Genomic DNA, 26,022 nt, shown 5'->3' with positions numbered 1-26,022 from the left:
ATCTACGAAGACAAGAGACCGAACACTGTGACAAAGCCCAAGGGTAGGAAGAGCATTCATGGGCATGAAGGTGTTTTCACTTTACTAACAAATCCAATATGTGAATTACAGTTTACCAAAGTTCTTTCATCATCATTTCATTTGATCCTCAGAAAAAAATCTCAAAAGGCAGGCAGGACAGCTCTCACCATTTTCAGCAACATGATGAGGAAGTAGAAGTAACAAGCGTAGATTCTGCTTTCAGGAAGTTTGGTGGTATTTCTCATTACAAATCTCATCTGCAATAATCGGTATCTACTATTTATATAGAGATTTATATAGAGATTCCTCAAGGCCAACCACAATATGAGCAAACAGTTCCAGGGAACAAGAGTAACTTAAAAACAGACCTCCCTAGAGCTTCTCGTGTTTCCTTGATGGCTAAATCGAGTATTTGATTCCAATAGCATTCGAATCCGGAAAGATTTTAAACTACTACTCGGAAACAAAGGCCTTCAACTCACACTGTTTAAAATGGTAACAGTTCATTTCCCCCTCTGGTTTAATCAGACTACGAATCTAAGTTTAATGGGACCTGTAGATGTCAGCATTAGGCATGCTCTGCCATTAGCTCCTAACATCTGAACACACTCTGAGGGACCAAATGTAGGCTCTTCTATTCGTCCAAATAGCAAACATTAACATAAGTCCCTGGTAGAACTGAATCAACAGAACTGAGAGAGCACTGTTGGAGAGAAATGCAATTAGCGCTCAGGATGTTTAAAAACTCGGTAAAGAACTATTCTGCACTGATCATGTATATCCATTAAAGCTCACAGCTCAAAACAGCTTTTCCTTCCCAAGTCCTGGATCCCTGGGTTACTGCAAAATCAGGCTCAGGAAATAGGGAAGAAAGAGCTTAGAATCTTCTCGAAGGTGCTTTCATTTTACTAATACAGCTCGGTAGGTCAATCAGAATTTAGCAAAGTTTTCTCATCACCCTTTCTTTCGATTCTCAGAAACATCTCAAAAGGCAGGCAGGGCAGCTCTCACCATATCCCCTGAGGCCCAGGGAGGTCAAGTGGATTATCAGCTAGTAAATGGCAGAGATGAGACAAGAGTCCCGGGCTTTGCCTTTAGATACTGCGCTTTTCTCTCTACACAGCGCAGCCTCGCCACACTCAGATATAGTTTTTGTTTTTTTTCCAAAAGGAAAAGGCTCTCCTTCCTCTTGCAATAATAGGACATTTGGCCTGTGCACGTCTGGTCACCATGTAGATTAAAAAAAAAAAAAGTAACAGAGGATAAACAAGACTTGAATGTGCCAATACATGTGGCCCAGGTAGTAAGCATTCCAGAATGGTGTGAGGGAGGGGAGACCATTAACGGTGATGGCTTTTATTCTTCTTAAATATTTGCCTCAGGCAGTCACTTTCTCCAGGGTTATAATATACATATATTTCTAAACACCGACTCAGTGAGTACCTTTAGGGCTTTATGGATTCTTAGAGGATTTTAAACCTCGACACCTTTGTCTAGCTCCAGGGATGGAGGAGGGATGAATCATGGCTGTCCACACAGTTTGTTTTTTTATTGTTTTTTAAAAATATTGTTTTTTTTAAACAAAATTTTTTTGTTTAAAAACAAAATTTTTAAACAAAAAATTTTTTTTAATTCATTTAACGTAGTTAAATGAATTAAACTAGGGAAATGATTAACTGGGGGGTAATTAGTGCGAATGGGAAGAGCGGTAACTTGCCTTTATTAATAGTGATTTTTAAAAACTGAGTTTTGTGCTGGGAGTTTTATTAATATCATTAATAGTATCAGTAGCACTTTCCTATTTAATGGCTGAAGAGATAAAGCATAGAGATGAGCTGAATAAACTGAATGAAGTACTTTTAGAACAGTGCTCTATTGTCATAACAAAAGACACACACACAAATGACAGATATCTAAATGTCTGTATCTAGAACATATAGGAAGGGGGAAAAAAAGAGAGAGAAGGAAACAAACCAGGAAACAGACTCTTAACTGAGGGTTGCTGGAGGGGAGGTGGGTAAGGGGGATGGGTTAAATGGCCATTAAGGAGGGCCCTTGTTGTGATGAGCACTGGGCGTTGTATTTAAGTGACTAATCACTGAATTCTACTCCTGAAACCAATTTTACACTCTATGTTAACTAACCAGAATTTATATAAAAATTTGGGGAAAAAAATGCCTGTCTCTAGCTGTATGGTTGTCATTTGCTAGTTCAGGTAATATACTATATAAAACAAGCTGCTTAAGTATATGCATGCACTTGTAAAAATATTCACTAAGGTTTTGTACCTGTTGAGCAATGCTAAATTGGTGGTAGTCTACACCTGAAAATTCTGGTGATACTTCTCCATAGCCAATAAAAGGTGATGGTAGGAAATTAATAACCTGAATATCCAATTTCACCCTGCCTGGTAGACAGCTCTCTTTCTTTTTCATTCCTCCACATATGCACAGACAGACACAGATATATGGCAGAACTATCATTACAAAACTTGGTTTAAACAACACTGTCAAGGATTCAACTGTGCAAACCACTGTTCCAGGTACTATTAGAGAAAAGAAATGCACAGACAAAAACTACGCACAATTCCTAACACTCCCTCTACTTTCTGAAGGCGGGTTTGACCATGCATGCTTGCCCACTGCATGATCTTGAACCAATTCCTTATTTCCTCTGTACTTCATCTTTTTTTTTTTAACCTATGAAATGGGAACAATAAGAATATCTACTTTTATGGGATTGTTAGGAGGATTTGTGGGAAAATGTGTATAAAGCATTTTGAACAGTGCCCGTACAGAGTAAATGACTATTGTAGTCATTATAATGATAATATATTATTATCTTGAAGATCTTATACTCTAGAAGAGAATATAGACTTACACATAGCTAAGTCTAATAGAAATTATCAGCAACATAACAGAGGCATAATCACAATGCTCTGCAAAACAGGTGCTTTTTTGTTATGGTTTGTTTTGTTTTAAATGCAACACCCTAAAATTAGCCTTGGGAACAAAAGAATAAACCAGGCAGAGTTGATTATTTTTCCAGGTTCTATAAATACTATCCCCTTTTGCCACAAAATGAGTAATGATGTCTTCGAAACATCAGTCAGATGCAACACAGAATTACATATGAGAAAGTGGTCTAGCTTTTGAATTCTGCAAGTTGGCCTGCTCAGCAGAGGGAATTCCAGAACAGAATGAAAAACTAGAATGAATAGCCCTTTAAGGGTCCCCTCGATTTCTGAAATTCCATGATTCCAAGGTCAAGACACTTAATGGAGTTTCCAGATATAAAAATAAGACAATACAGAAAAATATCTTTTTGAAATGGTAGTTCCCTCCCTCTTTTTTTTTTTTTTTCTTGACTTTTCTCAATGATCTTTTGAAAAACTGGCCTTGGAACAGAATTAACATTTACCTCATGAAGAAAGAGTAGTTATTTTCAATGAGCTGGGTCACCGAGGGAGGAATTCTATTAAACAAAGTCCTTGGGGAAGTGAATTCTTTATTGATTCCATTTGTGGTCCAAAGTGGAGGTGCATTGCTGCTATAAACATTGGGGTGCACGTACCCCTTCAGATCCCTACATTTGTATCTTTGGGGTAAATACCCAGTAGTGCAATTGCTGGATCGTATCATAGCTCTATTTTCAACTTTTTGAGGAACCTCCATACTGTTTTCCAGAGTGGTTGCACCAGCTTGCATTCCCACCAACAGTGTAGGAGGGTTCCCCTTTCTCTGCATCCCTGCCAACATCTGTCGTTCCCTGACTTGTTAATTTTAGCCATTCTGACTGGTGTGAGGTGGTATCTCATTGAGGTTTTGATTTGGATTTCCCTGATGCCAAGTGGTGTTGAGCACTTTTTCATGTGTCTGTTGGCCATTTGGATGTCTTCTTTGGAAAAATGTCTGTTCATGTCTTCTGCCCATTTCTTGATTGGATTATTTGTTCTTTGGGTGTTGAGTTTGATAAGTTCTTTATAGATTTGGATACTAGCCCTGATATGTCATTTGCAAATATCTTCTCCCATTCTGAGATCTTGCCATTTGCAATGATGTGGATGGAACTGGAGGGTGTTATGCTGAATGAAATAAGTTAATCAGAGAAAGACATGTATCATATGACCTCACTGATATGAGGAATTCTTAATCTCAGGAAACAAACTGAGGGTTGCTGGAGCAGTGAGGGGTGGGAGGGATGGGGTGGCTGGGTGATAGACATTGGGGAGGGTATGTGCTATGGTGAGCGCTGTGAATTGTGCAATACTGTTGAATCACAGATCTGTACCTCTGAAACAAATAATGCAATATATGTTAAGAAAAAAAAAAGAAGAAGATAGCAGGAGGGGAAGAATGCAGGGGGGGAAATCGGAGGGGGAGATGAACCATGAGACACGATGGAGTCGGAAAAACAAACTGAGGGTTCTAGAGGGGAGGGGGGTGGGAGGATGGGTTAGCCTGGTGATGGGTATTAAAGAGGGCACATTCTGCGTGGAGCACTGGGTGTTATACACAAACAATGAATCATGGAACACTACAGCAAAAACTAATGATGTAATGTATGGTGATTAACATAAAAATAAAAAATAAAAAAAATAAGGTGAGGGGCATGTTGACACAGAATGGAAGCTTTGTGCCATTGGTTAGTGTAAGGAAATGACAGAGGAAAGCATAGCAAATACATACCTTCAAGATATGGGGTGGGGATGTACATAGGACTAAGTGTCATGTTTTAATTATGGTGAGGAGGGGAGGATGAGAAGGATGGAAATCAGGAAAAAACCTTAACTGAAATTTGCTAAAGGTAATCTTTAGAAATATTGGCTAATGTCTACCACGTCTGTTGCTTTTTTCTAAGGCAGCCAACTTGGATGAGAAGCTCCTTTTACATATTTTGCTTTCTCAGGATGCATTCATTCATCAAAAATGTATTGATTACTTATTATATATAAGCCATGACTAAGATAGACAAGGACTCAGCCCTGACCAAAATTACTTTTTAGCTGTGGAAATGGCAAGAGAGAAAAGAGAAGAGGGGAAAAGAGGAGCGTGGACAACCCAGAGTGAAAACACATGAATGATAAAAACTTGCTGTGCAGCCTCGTATTCTGAGCTTCCCCACCGTATTCCTGGATAAAAACCTGGGCATATATTCAACTGATTTCAGTAGTAAGACAATAACATTTGCTAAAAATATAAGGCCATCAAAAATATAGATAAAACCCTAAAGGGAGAAATTTGAGAAAGGGAAAAGATCGATGCAGTGTAATTTGGTTATGATGGAACATTCTTCCCACTTCCCATGGTGGATCACGCAGTGCATCAACCATTTAAATTTTTGAAATTTTGACCTCTTTTGAAAATAGAGGTCATTGCCTACACAATCTCTTTAATCAACAGTCAGAGGATGTACTCAAGGGATGGTGCCAAACTTTCTTCATGAGGACTGTGAGGGCACATGGCTCCCCTAGTCTCCATCACTCCAAAGGGTAAGAGGATCAAATGAATTTTTAAATGCAGATTTTTGGATTATACAATTCTTTTTCATCTTCTGGAAAGTGATTACGAGACTTAATCAAGATTCCTCTGTGTATCATTAGCTAATTTTAGCTTCATCCTTTTTTATTTTTTTATTTTTTTTTATGGTGAGTTTAGGAGAGCCCAGTTTTAAGTCCTCTGTGGATTTCATGTTTTTCTGTTCAAGCCTCGAGGGAAGCTAAAGTAAGAAGTAGGAAAATAGTAATTAAAAGTGATTAGGACAAGAAGTTTTGGTGCTACGGAATGTGGACTCCACTCTCCCTGTCACAACCTGAACCAAGCGGCAGTTTTTGGTTTTGATTATGGCTTTACTTGCTATTTTAATAAACATGAACCGGTATTCAAACTTTCAATATCCTGCTGCTTAACTATTTCCAAAGAGACATCCAGCACTCTTAAACAGCCTTTGTTTTAAAATTTTAATTTGTTTGGCTCAAGGCTCACCTTAGAAAGTTGTAGCCTCATGGTCAACTCTTTCATAAGTTGATTTCCAGAATCTTAGGCAATTCCTTTTTTCTCCCCTCCCAACTAAGTGTTTCCTCATGTGCCAAAATTGTTGGTGCTGACAGCTTTTTTGCCTTGTTTTATCTGGTTCCCAGAGTAAGTATGAGGGGCAAACCCAGGAATGTGCTCCGTGTTGACTGGACGCATCACTACTACGGGGATACTTACAACTCCTCTAGGAAGCGGAGACTGTACAGGGGATTCGGGAGCAGCTGACTGATGTTGTTCATACTGAGGTCTCTGGAGAGGAAAACAGACAGCACGTGAGGAGCGGTATATGCCACCACAAGGGAATCCAGCTGTTCCCTTCGCACATTTTCAAGCAATACAGCCCAAGGAACTCATTCTTTTGCTTGACAAATGAATCGCTATTTTGCATCTTAAACATATTCCTTACCAGCACCCCCCACCCCATCTTGGGCTCTCTATCAAATTAGAGACCTTAAGAGGAGATTTTTTGAATTCAAAATGATTTAGACCATTCATGGGCATGGTGGTAATCCTTCACGTTTAAAATTATGTGAGTAGGACGGCAAAGGAAACAGACATAACTCAACCCTAGACATAACCCAACTTCATGTCTTGCTTTGAATTTTGTGACAAAGAGAAATGTCTTCCCCATGCAACTCTGCAAGTCCTGCTTCTGTGGGGCTATAAGCACTTTGTAAAAACAAATGTTTTGATTCAAAGAAACTCCAAAAAAACAAAACAAACAAGACAAAAAGCCCATTCCCTCCTTCTAACGTGTTCCCTTTGCAGGTTCTCAGATTGCATTAAATAAGTGAAATGAACCATAAAACAAGGGTGTAATGTGATCCTGCTCCAGAGCACACTTCCTGCTGGGCCTGCACAGTAGTTCCTGGCACAGGAAACAACAAGCCACTTTGGGCAGAACTCAATCAATTTTTGTTTTAAGGGAAACTCCGTGTAATTAGATTTTATTCTGTTTTTACTTTTCTATTTCTTGACTGTCTCCCACATAACCCTACAGCATCACTGATATATGCCATCTGTATCTCAGAGGACAAAAGACCGGCAGCGGGATAGACTGCAATCAAGACCAGCTAAGACTTTAGGTGATAGTCAGCTGAAAGTTGACTTAAAACATGACTCATTGCTCAAACCTGTAGGTTCAGATTCTATTCAAAATTCATTATAATCTCAGATCAGGTGTACACACTTAAAATTTATCTCAAGATAAGACAATGAGCTTCTTTTTATTTATTATTTTTAAAAATTGACTTAATAGGCATATGACATTGTAGTAATTTTAGGTGTACAACATAATGATGTGATATATGTATATATTGCAAAATGATTAGTTTAGCTAACATTCATCACATTTACTTTTTTTTCTTGTGATGAGAACTCTTAAGATTTACTCTTAGCAGTTTTTAAATAAGCAATACAGATTTGTTAACTATATTCGCCCTCCTGTACATTACATACCCAGGACTTATTTATCATATAATTTTAAGTTTGTATCTTTTGACCACCTTCACCTATTTCACCCATGAGCTGTTTAAAAAATCCAGATTACCCCTGTTATTTAAGTGGCCACACCCATAGCATCTAACCAGCTGATGTCAGTATAGATTGCTTGGTTCCTTTATCAAATATTAACTTTTAATCACTGATGGTAAGAATGGAGGGATTGATCATTTACTCTTTAAAAAGTGACTAAAAAGTCACTAGCATGTACAGGAAGATAAAATATTCAGTTAAATGTTTCAGAGTACGTAAAAAAACAATTATAAATTTTAATATCCGCTACTGAACAATGATACAGCTGAGTAACATGCTATATATATTCTTTTTTTTTTTAAAGATTTATTTATTTATTTGAGAGAGTGAGAATGAGAGAGAGAGTACACGAGAGGGGTGAGGGCCAGAGGGAGAAGCAGGCTCCTCGCCGAGCAGGGAGCCCAATGTGGGACTCGGCAGGGTGCCCGATGTGGGACTCGATCCCGGGACTCCGGGATCATGACCTGAGCCGAAGGCAGTTGCTTAACCAACTGAGCCACCCAGGCGCCCGCTATATATATTCTTAAGCTAAAACTAAACGATGTCAAAAATATACACGCAAAATTTTGTATTTCCATATATTAAAAATCTGAGTTGTTTTCTGGCATTGTCTAGGTAAGAGTGCCAAATAAATGATTAGCAATTTAAATTTGTTGTGCAGATATTTCTCTGAAATAGCAAAGTTGTTTAGTTCACTGGATAGACATGTATTAAATGAATCAATCAAGTTTTTGAATTCCTCACTGGGACTATATAATCCCTGCAAAGACTTGATATTTCTCGGGTACTCACTTATTTCTCATGATTTCCCACTTATTTCCTAAAAGAATCAAGTTGGTTTGCTTTTGGAGCATGTTTAATAGCAACCCAGATCAAACCAGTTTCAACATCAAGACAACTGGTATGGATAGCACTAAGTTTCCTCTCCTCTTACACTTTTCTGTGTGATGTGCAGATCAGTTTGGGACAAACAGCACTCTTGTCTATAATGCAGAAAGCTCTAAATAGAATGAGGAAATTTACATATTAAGGAGATTCATAAACATTCCACATGATTTTAATACTTATTATCCTATTTCAGGTTCCTGGAAGTGAAGCTTATATAAGCCTCTCAGGGTCCCCACCGGAACACTTTCTATGCCAGAATGGTGGAAAGAGCAAGGCACTGTCAGGGTATAGGGTCTTGGGTTTGATTCCTGACCTCCCCATTCACTAGCCGCATGATCTTGGGAGAACTAATCTCCGTGTGGCAGGCTTCCTTGTATTTAAACTAGGGTGTCTCTACATTAATAGTTTATGCTATTGAACTCTTGCTAGCTGTTTCCAATCAAAAGAGAGTGACTTAACTTATTTCTTAAAAAGAGGAGTATCTCCCTTTCCCAAAAGGAATTAATAACTTCTCTGTGTTACCTGATGCTGGGTTCCTCTTAGAAAATGAGCAAATACTGGGTGGAGGGATGGGTTAGCCTGGTGATGGGTATTAAGGAGGGCACGTATTGCAATGAGCACTGGGTGTTATACCCAAATAATGAGTCATGGAACACTACATCAAAAACTAATGAAGTACGGTATGGTGACTGACATAACATAATAAAAAAAAATAAAAATAAAACCGTAATAGGGAAATTGCAAAAAAAAAAAATAGAATGATAAACAGCAGAATGCTCATTATGCTCGACCTATGTATTAGTGATTTTCAAACCTGGATATATTAAAGTCAAACTTGGGGAAAAAAAAAGAAAATGCACAAATACTGCTAAACCATTCTTTTACCACCTGTTTTCTAATAAGTCTGTTTCCTTGTTTATTTGAGAGAAAGAGAAAGAGTGAATGGGAGGGAGAGGGACAGAATATGAAGCAAACTCCACACTGAGTGCAGAGTCTGATGCAGGGCTCGATCCCACAACCTCGAGAGCATGACCTGAGCTGAAACCAAGAGCTGGATGCTTAACCAACTGAGCGACCCAGGCACCCCAAGTCTGTTTTCTTTTAAAGAGCTTCTAAGCAATGCATATAAGCCTATAGCAGAAAATAACTTTCCATATCAACAATATAAGGTAAAATGAAATAGGCCTCTAAAATATAAATTCAAAACAGATAAGCTAAAAAGGAATTTGTCTGCATTTACTTTATTCATTCTGTGTTCACCTTTGCACTGATGTTCAAATGGAATAGTGGTCCTCTAGCTTCCCAAACTAAACTATCCATGGTGAAAGACCAATTTTTTAAAATTTTGAATTTGCTGAGTGTTTATAATTAAAAAAATAAAATTAATTACTAGGAAAGGGAAATAAAAACACTAAAATGCATAAAATAGGAGCTCAATATTTTGTTATGTGATTCAATATAGATTATTCAATTACTATAAAAGCTTCTATACCTTTACTCTCAAATTCTTATCTATTGTGGATTAGTAAAAAACAGCCACATCCTGGGAAGGACACTTCCCCGGACCACTCTTTGATTAACAATGCTCTTCTTGCCTTTATGTCAATTTTGAGTTAAAAATGATAGAATTAGAACAACATTAAAACTCTGTACTAAAATATTCTCTTTCTTACTTAAATTATTTGTGAACTTTTCTTTTTAGTGTTTGGTCTTTCTGATACCTGGAACACATATAACCTTAGCAGCAAATCAGGAGGTCATAAAATAATTTCCAAACATGCAAATTAAACTATGATTTTAAAAGGGGCCCCATATTGCACCACATTTTTGTCTATGATTCAGTTTCCTAACATTTGTGAAACAATGTAATGGATTTCTTTAATTTTTTCATCTTTTGCCAAGGTGTTGGAATTAATTTTGAACAAGTGGTCACTATGTACAAAGATTTCATAAGACATGGAGGAATCATTGTGACAAGATGGTCAAATATGTTCAACTATTCTGCCCTGTCTCTGACCCTGCTCTTGCCGATGCTGTGTTAATGACCGTGTCTGGGAACCTAGAACAGGGGCTGCAAAGCTCTATGGGAGCAGTTGACTCTGTGGAGTCATCTCAGGAGCTTTATGGAATATTGATGTCTGGGTCTCATCTTCAGAGTGCCTGAGTTGATTGGTCCAGTATGGACACTGGGATGTTTAAAACCTTCTCTGGTGATTTGAATGATCAGGCAAGGCTTAGAACCATGGCACAGGAGCAACCCTGAATTCCCAGGTGAGGGCTCTGAACTCTACAACTCACTCAGTGTTTAGGAGGCCTAACTGTTTTCTAGAAATAGAGTTCCGTCCAAGTGAACAGTATCTCTGTCTTGCGAATATCTTTGTTGCTTGCAGCTTTATTGTTTTTCTTCATTTGACAAATGTGAGTTGAGCGTTAATGGTGGGCAGGTCTAGGGACACAGTGGAGAACCAATCCAAGTCATCTCCAACTTTTCCCTTTTCTGCTGTCCCTACGTCCATAAAGACACTCAGTATTAAGTCTCTAGAGCTTTCTTCTGGATCTGGCCTCCCTTCCTTCTTTTTGGCTGCTTGCTACCTTTGGTCAGGTCCTTGTTATGTGGATAACCATTCTGCTCTCCCTGCTTACTGTGTCTCCTCATACTGTGTCTAGGTCATCTTCTACCATGGCCAGAGAGGTTACCCTGAAAAGCCTATCTGTCTGATCGTCACTCCACTCAGAGTGACTGTTAGCCAATAAAAAAAGCAACCCCTCAGGTGCATCCACAGGAAAAGGGGCATGATGAATTACAGAAAAGATCTTTGCACTCAAGCAGCAGAACAAGGTGAATGGTTTGCAAGCAGAGCTTGGCCTGGAGTTCAGCTCCCAGTGAGGAGTCCCTGTGCAGGGCAAACCTCACAGATGTAGCCATATGGACCCCCTCCATCTGAGAACTTCTGCTGGCTCCAGGCTTCTTAGAGGAATGAATGTCTAAACTATTTAGACTCTTAACGATCTGGCCTAATGTATGTTTCCACCTTGATTTTATGTCACTTTCCTCTATGCAATGTGTGGTCCACTTATACACTTGAAATTCTTGCTGTTCCCCTTTGCATCTGTCTTTACCTATGTGATTCTCTTTCCTTAGAATGCATTAGCCTCTCTATTTCCAAATTCCTACTCCTGTGCTCCCCCACCCTTCCCTCACCCCAATTCAAGATCTAGCTTTACAGACCCTTTTGTTTCTGACACAGTCTTTTGTCTTTCCAGCTTAGTCTTCTATTTCGATCTCTAGTCCTTTGATATTTCCAGTATTAAAGCTTTGTCTTAGCCTAAGAACCTAGCTTAGATCACGCATTGGTCCCTGGATCACTACCTCACCAACACCCTCAACCCCCTGGTCCCTTGTCTTTTGTTTCATTCTCCTGGCAAAATCCCAGCTCTGGAAAAACACCATAATTCATTTTCTCTGTTCCTATCCCAGGGTACTGAGTGCTACTAGAAAAGAGAAACTCACAAATATGCAGACTAGTGACTATAAATTCATGGTCTTTGTGGGTTCTCAACACTGCTGCACAATCTTGTTATTTGTGATTGCTCAATTTTCTCCCACGGGAACTGTGGCCAATCTTTACTACTTGCCTCAAACCTCTTAATCAACAACGACTCCCATTATGGGACACCTTCCTTTTAACTTCATGGAAACAACTGAGATTCTTTAGACCACCAAACGTGAAATAAACCAAATTCTTGTTCCTTTTTGTCCCCTGCTTATGATACCCATACTTTCTGCTTGCTTAGCCTTGCTTATGGGTCCCATCCCCTGTAGGATGCTATAGCTCATTACTCATGAATAATTCCTTCTACTTCCTCTATTTTTTTTCCCTATTCTTCTTCCCTTTCAATGTATAAACAGAGTCAAGTCTTTTCCTCTACTAAAACAGATGGGAAGCAGGATCTTTCAATCCAATGTCTTCCTTCACCTGCTGTTCAGTCTTTCTCATTCCCTTTGAGGTTGTTTAGAGTCTACAATTGTAGTCTCCACTTCCCATTCCCTTTCCAACCCACAATACCCAGACTTCCATCCCTACACTCCAGTGAAATTGCTCTTGCCAAAGAAGCAGTGATCTCCATATTGTCAAATTTAATGAACACAGGACTTACTGGGCCTCTCTCTTGCATTAGATTTGCTCTTTCTGGAAACTCTATACTCCATTGGTTTCCAAGTCATCATTCTCTCAGGATTCTTTCCATACTTTCCAAACTTTCTACTTTATAGGCTCCTTTGTGGGATTTTATTCTATTTTTCCCTTAAATGTCAGTGTTCTCTGGAGTTCTGCCCTTGGCCTAGCGCTCTTCAATCTGCCTTTTCTTCTTGGAGACTGTTACTTACTTTCATGGGTTTGAGTGTCTCTTAGATGCCCATAACTCCCCACATGCTAGCCTTAATCCCCTCTCTCCTAAATTTCAGAACCATAGTTTTAATCCCTCTCTCCTAAATTTCAGAACCATATATCTAATTTCCTTCTGCATATGTCCAGTTAGCAATCTTGTAGGAATGCACCATGCATGAACATGCACCATGTTCAAAATGGAAATAATTATTTCCTATTCCAAATTTGTTTCTTTTTCTGTAGTACCAGTTTCTAGTTAGTGCCATTACCATCTTCCTGCCAGAAAAGCCCAAATCTTAGATACTATTCTTCTTTTTTTTCATCTTCTCTACCTATCTCTTTTCCTCTTTCTTTACTCTTCCCTGCTGCAGGTGCTCACCATCTCTGCCCCAGTCATCTGAAATTGCCTTCCCACTCTGTGCTTGCCTGCCATCAGTCTTATCCCTTTAGGCCCACCCTCTAATGGCTACAGAGAGCCATTAAAAAATGCAGAATTAGCCAAATCAGCACCCTACCTAAAACCTTTCAATTATCATTTTCCAAATGAAATTCACATTTGTTAGTATTGCACATAAGCTCCATTATGCAGCACACCAATGCTTTACTACTCTGGCATATTGATTTTCATTCATTGTTCAAGACTTAGGTAGGGTGTCATCTCCTCCAGGAAGCCTTAGCCCAACTGTAAGGTTAGGGTAAGTGATTTGTTCTCTGTCCTCCCAGATCACTGCACACATTTAATGGCATCATATTGAAGTCATATGTTTATGTGTCTATCTCCTACAGTAGGCTGTGACTCCTCATGGTTTTTTTTTTTTTTTTTTTTATAGTATACTTCTAGTGTCTAGCTGAGTCTTGCCATAGAGAAGATACTCAGTGAATGCTGAATTGAACTCTCTTCTACTGCAGCCTTACTATAAGTGAGCAGATGATCTTACCCGATCCATTTTTTTTTTTTTTTAAATCATGTTTCTCATCAAATGGCTACATTGCTTCTAAGTGTGAGGCATAAAACACTTCTAGTATGAAACCCTACTGGGAACAAAACCCACTTTGTGTATACCCACATTCCACAGTGATTTCTGCTCAGAATTAGAGTTATGGCTTCTCTCTTCGGTCAGCCTTATTTGCTTTCTGTCCTAGAGATTCCTCAAAGATTCTCGTCCATTGAAAGTCCCCCTTCTACCGCCACACTCAAGTATCTCTACGCTGCTGCTATTGCTTCTCCTTTGCCCCCTTCCCCTCCTACCTTTTTTCTTCCTCCCCTTCCTTCCCTCTTCTTTCCTTCTACTTTTCCTTTTCTCCTCTTTGTCCTGCTAAGACATCTTTCCTATCGTTTCTATGGACTTGTTGTGGGAGGAATGTTTGCATTAGGCGCTTAGTCCACCATCTTAAAATCCAGCTCGACTGTTTATCTTTGAGATTCAGGACAGAAATCAGTGAACAAAGAGGCCATTCCTTATAGTGTGACTATTAAACAAATTAAGAAAACAATTCCCCAAAATGGTTCTTTAATCTCGGCCACATTTGAAGACAAATATTTTCTTCTTTAGCAGCACAGTGCAATTCCCATTTCTTCTAAGTACAATCATTTTAAATTTGTCTTGGGAGATCCAGTAGCATTTAGCTTTCTGCCAGATACCTTTGTTAACAATGGATCCAGGCTGGAGCCACTCCAACTCTTTTTAATTGATCACTTTTCAAATATGCTTCTAGAGATAAGCCGTCCTGTGAACTTCAAAAGGAAAGGTGCAGGCTTAAGTAGCATTTTATGATAGTATGAATAATGTTATTTCCACATACTTTTCTCATGTTATTAACTGCAAAACAACATATCTTTGAAAAACATTTTTTATTAAAGTGTAACATATATAGGAAAATGAACAAATCTTAAGTGTCCAGCCCAATGAATTTTCAGTGTGAACATACCTTCATAAATGAGCACAAATCCAGAAATAGGACATAATCATTGTCTCAGAAGCTCCCTTATGTTCCCTTCCACCCACTTATCCCCCAAAGGGAACCAGTCTGCTGACTTCCAACACTTTTATATTAGTTTTGCTTAGTTTCAATCTTTCTGTAAATGGAATCATACAGTGCATAGTTTTTTTTTAAAACACATTTTATTATTTAGAGTGGTTTTAGATTCGCAGCAAAATTAAGAGGAAGCTAGAGAGATTTCCCATATACCTCTTGCCCCCCACCCCCATGTGCACAGCCTCCCCTGTTATCAACATTCCCCTCCAGAGTGGTATTTTTGTTACAACTGATGAACCTATTGACACTTCATGGTCACCCAAACTCTGTAGTTTACATGAGGGTTCACTCTTGCTGTTGTACATTCTATGGGTTTGGACAAAGGTGTCCACCATTATAGCATCAGACAGAGCATTTTCACTACTTAAAAATCCTCTGTGCTCCATCTATGCATCCTTCCATTCCCCATCCCAAACGCTGGCAATCCTGAACCTTCTATTGTCTCCATAGTTTTGCCTTTTCCAGAATGTTATATAGTTGAAATCATACAGTATGTAGCCTTTTCAGATTGGCTTCTTTCACTTAGTAATACAGAGCAGAGTTTTTTTGTGTTTTCCTAGCTTCTTTCACTCATTATGTTTATGAAACTTATCCATGTGTTGCATGTAGCAATAGTTTATTCCTTCTCAATTCAATATAGTATCTTGTTTTATTATTATACCACAACTCAACTGTTGATGGACATTTGGGTCAGTTTGTGTCTATGATGAGTAGTGCTGCCATAAACATTCTTAAATATGTCTTTTGTTGAGCATATACGCAACGTGTGTATTTCTGTTGGGTATATACCTAGGAGTAGAATTGCTGGGTCTTGGGCTATGCCTATATTCAGCTTTAATAGATCCTGCCAAGCAGTCTTCTAAAGTGGTTGTGCTGAGTTATACGTCCGCCAGCAGTGTATGAGAATTCCAGTTGTTTCACACCTGTTTTTCTCCATTTGTTATCATCAAAATTGGCATTATTTCTCTATTAAATTTTAGTCATTTTCGCTAAATGTACAATGGTATTTCATTGTGGTTTTAATTTGCATTTCCCTCATGTCTAGGAGAGTTGAATACCTTTTCATATGACTTTTGGCCATCAGAATACCCTTTTGTGCAAAGTGCTAGAAGAATATTTTATTTTATTTGATGACCTTTAAGTTAAAAAATAAAACTTACAGGTTGTAAGTGAAACAATCCGTTTATATGTAAAGAAAGACTAATAATCTTTTCATTTCCTTTCTAATATTATTATTTTTCCTGAGGTTCCAACGGTATTAGGAGCTTGTATTCTGGAGCCATCCTGCCTTAGGTTGAGTTGGCAGGATATTTGCTGTTTCTGAGCTGAATAACCTTGAGCAAGTTATTTAACATCTCTGTGCCTCAGTTACCTAATCTCTGAAATAGCGATAGTAATAGTATCTGCTTTATAGAATTGTTGTGAGAAATAATGGAGCGAATACATGTAAAGTACTTAAGTAGTACCTGGCAATAAGCGAACAGACAACAACATAGCACTGCATAGTTTGCTATGATGATGATGATGATGATGATTTATTTTTTTAAAAAAGATTTTATTTATTTATTTGACAGAGAAAGAGAAAGAGAGAGCACAAGCAGGGGGAGTGGCAGGGAGAGGGAGAAGCAGGCTCCCCAAAGAGCAGGGGGAGCCCGATGTGGGGCTTGATCCCAGGACCCCGGGATCATGACCTGACCTGAAGGCAGTCGCTTAACCAACTGAGCCACCCAGGCGCCCTGCTATGATTATTATTATAACATAGACTCTCTTAGTGTTTTTACACATGAAAACTCTTACCTGCACAGATGTATCAGGAGTGAAGAAATATTAGCTTATTGATACCTGGTTATCTTGAAAAATCTTTTTAAAATTACAGTATAATCTTAAAAATGTTTAGAGATAGCTGGCTTATGTACTTACGTATGGGTCCCTTTGCTTTATTGAATTTTTTTTTTAAAGATCTTATTTATTCATTTGACAGAGAGATACACAATGAGAGGGAACACAAGCAGGGGGAGCAGGAGAGGGAGAAGCAGGCCTCCCACCGAACAGGGAGCCCGACGTGGGGCTCCATCCCAGGACCCCAAGATCACGACCCGAGACGAAGGTAGACGCTCAACAACTGAGCCACCCAGGCGCCGTGCTTTATTAAAATTTTAATGGAAAATTTGAAAAGACAGAGCCTCAAAGCAAAGCTCATTTGAAAATTTTACATTATCACCCTGATCTAATAGATAGACATAGTTAATGTGACCGGGTATTCACATACCTTATTTGTATTTTGTGAATAACAAGAGAAGAGAGATGTAGAGGCCACTTTTAGGCACACAGTCTTGAGCGATGGAATGTAGAAAGGACCCAGAGCGCCCCTCGCCCCCGGCTGAGTACAGACAGGCCCATTAGGGGACCCACCTCAAAATATCCAGAGGCCCTCACTGACCAATGGGCTACTTACAACCAGGCACAGTCACCAAAAAAAGGGAGAATTCCATACATTGCCATACCTCCTCGCTTTCCCCCTTTAAAAACAGCCCCCTCCCACTGCCTCCCGGCAGATGGCCTCTCTCTGCTGTCCTGCCCGCAGCGCCCTTGCGGTGTATTCAATACACTTCTATCTCCTTTGTCCTGCCTCAGGTAGAACCTTTCACCCCAGAGTCAGTCATACCACATTTGGGGCCCCCATCTGATCGGAAAGACACCCCATTTAGACACCACAATAGATATAGTTATCTGTGAGTGGACCACTTATCTAAAAACTCATGTACTCGGAACACATCCCAAATAGAGAAATGAGCAAGCAGACAACAAAATGAAACAAAAACAAATGGACAAAGAAAGAGAAATTACAACAAACCAAACCCTTTTACAACTGTCAGAATTAGAAGCCCACAAAGTCAGTCATGAATGTTCATGCACTTTTCTCAGAGGAAAAGGTCTCCATCAGAAGGGAAGTATTCTTTATTTGGGCATTCTTGGTGGGGTTTTTGTTTTGTTTTGTTTTGAAATCCACTGTAGCAAATTACCCATGGGAAGCAAACGTGACAAGTTTGGCAATGAGGTGGGAAAGCAGATTTAAGAAGTCAAATGTCGGGACACCTGGGTGGCTCAGATGGTTAAGCGTTTGCCTTCGGCTCAGGTCATGATCTCTGGGTCCTGGGATTGAGCCCCATGTCGAGCCCCACATGGAGCGCCCAGCTCAGCGGGAAGTCTGTTTCTCCCTCTCCCTTTGCCTCTCCCCACCGCTGGTGCTCTCTCTAACAGTTGTCTGTGCCCAATCGTAATAACTAGCATTTTTCTCTCTTTCTCTCTCTCACATACACACATGCACACACACACGCACAACCTAATGAATCTTCAGATAACAACCCGTTTTATAGATGAAGAGACAGGAGGCACACAGAACTTGAGCTTTCCTAGGATGACACTAGCAGTAAAGTGGCAGAGCCAAGCAAGGTCTGAACCCGGTCCGTCTGACTCTAAAGCTTGTGGGATCAGCCCTTTGCAGCTACACTGTACACTGGAATCCATGATCTATTTCCTGCCGTAGCTTAAGTTCAGGTCTTAATATTTGCTTGACCTTTTTGACTCTTAAGGACCACGCATGTAAGAAGGGGCCTCCGGGAAAGTCTCTTCTCTACTGTTCACACCTTTGTGTGGCATGTCTGGCTGCTTTTACGTCTTAGCCAGCCCCTGGGAATGATTCTACTTGAGAACACCTCTCTGGCCCATCGACTCTGCTTCCTTCCACTTAGCCTTTGGACATCATCTTTTGGGTCCTTCTTGGCTCCATGGTGTGCAGCCCCTGGTCCATTTCCCTCCCAGCCCCAGAATCTCAGAATTCCAGTCGGAACTCTGGGCCTTTCATTTATCTGGCAGGAGAGGTCGAGCAATTGCAATGAGATCTTAATGGTCCTCTCTGCCTTCATTCTTGCCCCCTTCCCAATCCATCTGGAGTTATCTTGATTTTTTTTTCCCTGAAGGAGAAAAGAGCTCATATCTTACATTGTGCTTCTGTTTTTTCTTCTAACAATAACTCCATTTTTTGTCTAAACAGTTTACGAAGCTCATTTATGCCACAAATTGGTCTCTGTGAGAGATAGCCGAATAGGGATATTAGTAGAACCCTAATTAAGACTGCTATAATTCACAATAGTAATGTTCATGTGAGTAATATATTCTGTTTTTCTTTATGCTTAGAAAAAGAAATCAAACAATCGACTTTGGAATTAGAACAGGGTTTTTCAATCTTGACGCTACTGACATTTGGGGCTTGATGATTCTTTTTGCTGTGGGGGGCTCTCCTGTGCATTGTAAGGTGTTGAGCAGTATTCCTGGCTCTACCCACTAGATGCCAGGAGCACCTCCACTCCTCCAGCTGTAGCAACCAAGAACTTGTATAGACTGTTTTGGGTTGAACTATATTCTGCCCCCCCCATTTGTATGGACGTTCTAACGCTCCATAACTCAGAATGTGATTGATTTGGAGACAGAGTCTTTAAAGAGGCAATTAAGTTAAAATAAAGTCATTAAAGTGGATCCTGTTCTGCTATGACTGGTGTCCTGATGAGAAGAGGACATTTGGACATAGGGACAGAGGGAAGACCATGTGAAGACAGAGGGAAAAGATAGCCAACCACAAGCCAAGGAGAAAGGCCTCAGAAGAAAACAACACTGCTGACACCTTGATCTCAGATTTCCCGGCCTCCAGAAGTGTGAGAACATAAATTTCTGTTCTTTAAGCCACCCGGTCAGTGGTGCTTTGTTATGGCGGCCCTGAAAAACGAATGTATAGACATTGCCAAATAAATGTTCCCTAGGGTCAAATCGCCCCTGGCTTAGAATCACTGAACTACCACACATGAATTACACACAGGAGACTCTTCGTTTTGCCTTCTTGCGATGACAGCAAAAGTAATGTAATGACTTTTTTCTTCAAAAGAGGAAATTTAGAAAAACCTTCCCTCCCTACTCGTCTTTCACACCATAAATGCCTTTTAGCAGATAATTTCATTACTTAATTATTGGACAACAAAAATATACAAGAAAAAGTAGAGTAAAAAGCTATGAGATATAGTGTGTGTGTATGTGTGTGTGTGTGTGTGTATACACACACATATATAATAATTTTGGGCCTGTGACTATGCCTAATGTTTCCGTAATAATTACATTAAAAAGACTCCCAAGGCAATGTTTCAAAGAAAATCTTTCAAAAGCTTTGATTAAAGGAACTAGATCTATTTTATTCCACCCAGGCAGAAATTCCCATTGTTTTTCCTGCTCTGTGCAGAAAGCAAGAGGCTGAAATATCTTGCAGTTAACATGGTGTGGCTAAGGGATCCTTTCTTGCCAATAGGATGAAATCTTTCTCTTCCACCCATATTCCATCTCATATCCTGGAGCACATGCAAAGAATCTGGGTTATTATTTAAAAAGGCAGATCTGAGCCATCATCCAACCCTATCCCCTGGGTTCAAAAAGCCTTTGTTGGTTGTCTACCAGCTGCAAAATGGAGCCTAAATACTGTTACCTAGCTGTGGCATGTGGAAAGTAAAATGGGTTACAGATTTACAAAAGAGGTCAGGGTCTCAAGTGATGGTTCTGCCACCTTGCTGTTAGAGTCTGTCACTTGTTTTGTTTTTGTGGCCTGAACTTTTAATGTTGTATTGTAACACCTCTTTCATGCTGCCGTGGTGGGGATTAAATGAGATAAGTTAGGTGCGTGCCCTTGGCTCAGTGTCGAGCACTGGAAAGGGTTTCCCTAGTTGTGGGTGGAAGTCTCCATGGTCCAGTCCTAATCCGCTGGATTACATTTACCTCTCTAAACCTTTCCAAATACAGATCTTCCTTCCCTTATGATGGAATTACATCCTGATAAACCCATCATAAGTTGAAAATACTGTAAGTCAAATGCATTTAATACACCTAACCTACTGCACATCACAGCTTAGCCTCGCCTACCTTAATTGTGCTCAGAACACTTACATTAGCCTCCGGTTGGGCAAAAATCATCTCACACGAACCCTATATTACAACCAAATGTTGACCATCTCATGCGATTTACTGAATACTGCACTGAAAGGGAGAAACAGAATGGCTGTTGAGTGTATGGGTTGCCGACCCTTGTGATCACAGGACTGACTGGGTGGCTGCCACTGCCCAGCATCACGATAGAGGACAGTACCGCATGTTGCCAGCACAGAAAGGAGCAAAGTTCAAAATTCCAAGTGTGGTTTCTACCAAATGTGTGTTGCTTTTGTACCGCATAAAGTTGAAAAATCGCTAAGTCCAACCATTGTAAATTGGGGATCAACTGTCAACTCTATTCCAGTCACACCAGACTATTTTTTATTCTCCTGTTGCGTCTTGGGGTTTTGCTTTTTAGATCGACACAGGCAGTATATTTCCAGTAAACTTTCTGTTCAGGGGAAGGGCTTTGGAGGAATCTTGTCCTGGGGTTTCCTGAGCCCAGGCTTTGCTAGAGTTGTGCAGACTAGAGAGTCTCCATGGCAAGCGCCTGGCACAAGGCTGGTCCAGGGGAAGCAGCTGTCACCTCCCAGTCACATCCCAGCCTGCCGAGGTCCCACTCAGTCCTCTTTCCTAAGCGCTCTTCCCCTTCTTGCTTCTATTCCTGGCCCCCTCCACAGATGCTCCACACAGAGGCCAAATTAGCTTTCCAAAACAGAATTAGATAATTTCCTGGCACTGCCTGAAATCTTCCAATGGATTCCTGCTTGCTCTTAGAGTAAACCCAAATGCCTTAGCACGGTGGACAGGCCCCGAGCGCCTCACCCTTCATGCTCGTCCTGACTCACTGCGCTCAGGGCACAGCTGCCACAGTGTGGCTCCCCCAAATCCCAAGGGCTTTCTCCCTCAGCCCTGACCTGTCCATTCACCTGCACCCACAATGCTCATTTGCACCTCACCCTCCCTTCCAAAGGCTGGCTCCTCTTCATTCTTAAATCATCACTTTTTCAGATGATCCTCTTGGTCTTCCAATCCAGGATAGGTCCTTTCCCACCTTTCCCTGCTCGTCTTCCTGCCTACCCCTGCCGTCCTACCCCCTCTCTCTACCTCCCACCACCATCCTTTCCACTTAGAAAAGTTTGTGGTCACATCTTTATTTACTTTCTTGTCTTCCTTTCTTGAATGCCATGAAGGCAGGGTGTGTTAGATCACCAGCTTTTAGCACAGCGTCTGGCACATGGTTGACAATCAATAAATACTCTCGTTGAGTGACTGACCAGCTGAATGAATGCTGCATTCTCTGGCATTATTCCCCTCCTGTCTTATTTCTGGGAGGATTATTTTTACTAAGTATGTTTTTGTGGGTCTCCGAGGAGAGTACAGCAAGCAGATAAAAGAATACTGGGTCTACTTTGCGTTTCCTATAAACAGTTGGCCACAGTGTTTTAAAAATAACTTTTAAAAATAACATTACTATAAATGCTAATCTACTTATCAGAAAGATATTAATGAACAATGGGTAGGAAAAAATAAGAAGGAACTCAATAAGTCTCGCTGACTAATTTTTGAGTTAGTTTCTAGCTGAGTATGGAAGATGTAGAAACATCTAATTGCATTTTAAGTAGGGCACAGATTGTATTTTTATTTTGCTATTGAACAGTATGTGAGCCTGCGTAGACAAGCTTCTCCCTAAATTGAATTTTTCCTCCCACTAAATGGAAAAATCTTTACCGTTCTTACTTCAGTGATGTGGGGAATGTGAATGAAATATTCATAAAGCATATTCTGAGATCCTTTGAAGTGCCTACTTAATACTTAATGAGCTCCTGTTATTTTTGCAATGCTTTTAAACATTTTAAACTCAAAACAAGGTAGTAAAAACAGAAATGTAATTCTCCAAAAGAACAAATGCGACAAGATAGACTCTCAATCGAATTCAACTACTCAAGAGTTTGATTTAAGCATTCCTTTTCTTTAAACTAAAATAACCTTCTGAACACCACATCAGACGGCTGCTTGCATTCAAAAGATGAAAGACAAGACATATCTTCATGAGGTGGTGGCACTTTTCAGTTATTCGATGGGAATAATCTTCTAGCTTAATGTTTGTCTTCATTTCTCTCTGGGATGGCTAGGCCAACTCTAAAGAGACATTCTTCCATTTCAGGGAAACTGTTTTCCCTCTCAACTTAACCAAGATTCCAGGAGTGGAAGCAGACTCAATGATTAGAGAAGAGAGATTTTAAAACCTCATACACTCAACAGTAAATAGATCAAGTGCTCAATCAATTTGAGAAAACTGGAAGACTTCATTTTTGCTACCAGTCACGTAGTTTAGCTATTTACCTTCCCAAGGACCTGTCATAAAGGCAACTGTCTGCCTTTCTTAAACATTTGCTGCAGAACATTCATTTATATGCTTGGAGTCACTTGAGAGCCAATAAGTCACCAATGAACTTTTAAGAACAACCAAAGGCATAATTATTCGTTGTTATTGGTTAATGAGTTACAAAGCTTAAGAAAATGTAAAAAATAAGTATAACGTTTTAGACCCGGAGTGACTACATATATCATTAGAGATCCAAATTGTCAGATTAAGCCACATCAAAGGTATAATTATTAACTGAGAAAAGACGGAAGAGGAAAAAATGGGGAAACTTCAAAAAGAGAAAAATCCAAACTTGTGTTTTTACAATGAGTTTTGTTAAAGGCACTGAATCCTATGTGGGAATTCAACAAGTGCCAATTGATGATTAAGCTAAACATGCCATGCAAAAAGGCAAGGAGGTATACCAACCCTAAGGAAGTAAGTTTGCAGATCTTACTACAGACTCAACAGTAAGAAAGCGAGCTCTGACACTCACAGACACTTGCCATTACTTGCCACACTGCCCAGGCCCGCTGACCCGGAGTTGGGGCATGCACAACTGTGTGGCTTTATGTGGCGGTCCTACTTACTATGGCCCTGGCAGTTCAATGTTAAGAGAGGAGGCCATCATTAAGTAGAAGAATTCCCAGGGCAGCTAGTGGAATAAAGTATTGGTGACCAGATAAGAATTTTCTTCATTGATACAATACTGTGTAGTTTTAATTGTGTTTTCATGAAGGTGAAACCTTTTATTTATTTTATTTCTTTAAATTAAAATTAAATTTAAATTTTATTTTAGGTCAAAGTGATTATATATTTGCACCTAGATACATAGGCATTATATTGTATTATCCATGTTATATATATATAGTTTAAACAACTACAAGCCTTAGAATGAAAAAACAAATACAAAAACAAAGTCACCAGACCCCTTCCATCCCTGATTCCCACTTTCTAAAGGCAACCATTTGTATGTCTTAGTCCAGAGTCTCTCAGGGCTCACTCTCTTCAGACTGGAACTTTCCAGTCTTCGACCAGGCTTATTGTCTGTGCTGGAAGTTTGGGTGGTGAGGAAATAGGTGTCTGGCTGTGTGAGCTAAGGGAGATGTTTAGCTGCTTATTATTAAGAATTTCAATGAATCTCCCTATTTTTAATAATAGGTAGACCTTCAAAAGTACTTTTTTAGGAATTGGGTTGCTTCTTGACTAACCCTATGCCATTTCTCTGCTAAGTCACGTCACAGATTTTTAACACCTCTCCTCTATTATAATTTTCTCTCCTCTTTTCTTTGTCTTTGTGGGTTTATGCTTTCTAAATTAATTTGCTGCCCCTCGACATAAACATATGTTTAATCTGCTATGTGTTTCTGATGTTTTTTTTTTTTCTGACGTTTTTCTTAAGCTGAAACCACATGCCAATTATTCAAATATCTACTTGTTTTAGGTATAGTGTTTCATTACTCCAACCCATGCCAGCCTGATTAAAAATAGCCATAATATATCATTTACAGGGTGTTGCTCCCAGTCACGCTTAGGAACTTTAGTCTCCAACAGATTTCCTTCCCCAATCATTCTAGAAGTTCCAGCCTTGGGTGGGATGACTCATCTGCAATGCAAGAACTAGTGTTTGTGACTACAGTATGGTATCTGCTGTTGACCCGTCCTTCTGACCTGAGTTGCCACCATGATGTGTCAAAATGCTATCAATGATCAGTTCACTGTGCCATAGATACTCATCCCAGGCGTTTTCCACCTGAGACTAAAAAGTACCCAGGGCTCTGTTGGTACCACCATCACCAGTGCCCTGCTCCTGACCCAAACTTCTGCAGTTAGGCACCATTTCTTTTTGATACTTCCTAGAAGATTCCCCCATGTAAATAAACCCTTTCTCTGTCATGCTTGAATCCCAAAGTAGAGACAGCTTGGGTTCAAGTTAAGTAATTTACCCAGACTGATTCCATGTAGAAGTCTGTATGCCTCCAAGAACATGTCCTTGATTACCACAGGTCCAGAAAGCTGTCAGTACATTTTCCATTAGTTAGGGAGACAGGTTCTTGAAGGAGCTGAGATTTCAGCAGTGTTTTTTGTGTCAAAAGAATAGTAAGGTAAAGTGGGTGTTCAAAGGGAGTAGCCACTGGAGCACCTGGGTGGCTCAGTCAGTTGAGTGTCTGACTCTTGATTTCAGCTCAGGTCATGATCTCAGGGTTGTGGGATCGAGCCCCGCATGAGGCTCCGTGCTCAGTGCAGAGTCTGCTTGAGATTCTCTCTCTCCCTCTGCCCTTCCCTTTGCTCTCTCTCTCTCTCAAATAAATAAGTAAGTAAGTAAGTAAGTAAATAAATAAATAAATAAAATCTTTAAAAACAGACAATGAAGGGAGTGGCTGGAGTTCCAACTGGCAGGTTTGGGTAACTTTGCTGTCCACCTACTAATCTGGCTGGGAAACAGTACCCTAATATTCACATTAATATGTGACTCCCATCTGACCTGTTCAAAGAGAACAACCCTCCTAAACAAAGGAAACCTATGTTTCAATCATTGACATATTGGTGATTTTTCTATCCTATTAGTATCTCCAAATTAACTCTCAAGATCCCAACATGGGAGTAAAATGACCAAAAAGGAAATGAAATGTACAGAATAAAAGTCTTCATTTTCTAATAAGTGAGATAAAAAATGGTAAAAGTTTCTTAGTCCTTTAAATTCCAATACAAGACCAATCTCCCCATAAAATCCCTCCCAGATCTTAGCTGGTTAGGAATTAATCTCTTCTGCTACCAAACTCTTAAA

The 26,022-nt window shown here is 39.8% G+C and overlaps 1 protein-coding gene across 3 annotated transcripts in view; it reads right to left on the bottom strand.

Annotated features, from left to right (window-relative positions):
* The window catches only part of LGR5 (leucine rich repeat containing G protein-coupled receptor 5), a 123,806-nt gene that overhangs the window by 61,751 nt on the left and 36,033 nt on the right, over nt 1-26,022 (bottom strand). For all 3 annotated transcript variants that reach the window (XM_028111034.2, XM_088025638.1, XM_088025640.1), the window contains exon 2: nt 6,234-6,305. In XM_028111034.2, the coding sequence (XP_027966835.1) occupies nt 6,234-6,305 (72 nt within the window). The remainder of the gene's footprint in view (nt 1-6,233; nt 6,306-26,022) is intronic.

The sequence above is a fragment of the Eumetopias jubatus genome, unplaced genomic scaffold, assembly GCF_037043125.1.
Source record: "Eumetopias jubatus isolate StellerSeaLion01/CBP00866 unplaced genomic scaffold, mEumJub1_p1.0 scaffold_8, whole genome shotgun sequence".
Lineage (NCBI taxonomy): Eukaryota > Metazoa > Chordata > Mammalia > Carnivora > Otariidae > Eumetopias > Eumetopias jubatus.
Note: the sequence above shows the minus strand (reverse complement) of the source record. Positions and strands in the feature narration are given on the sequence as shown.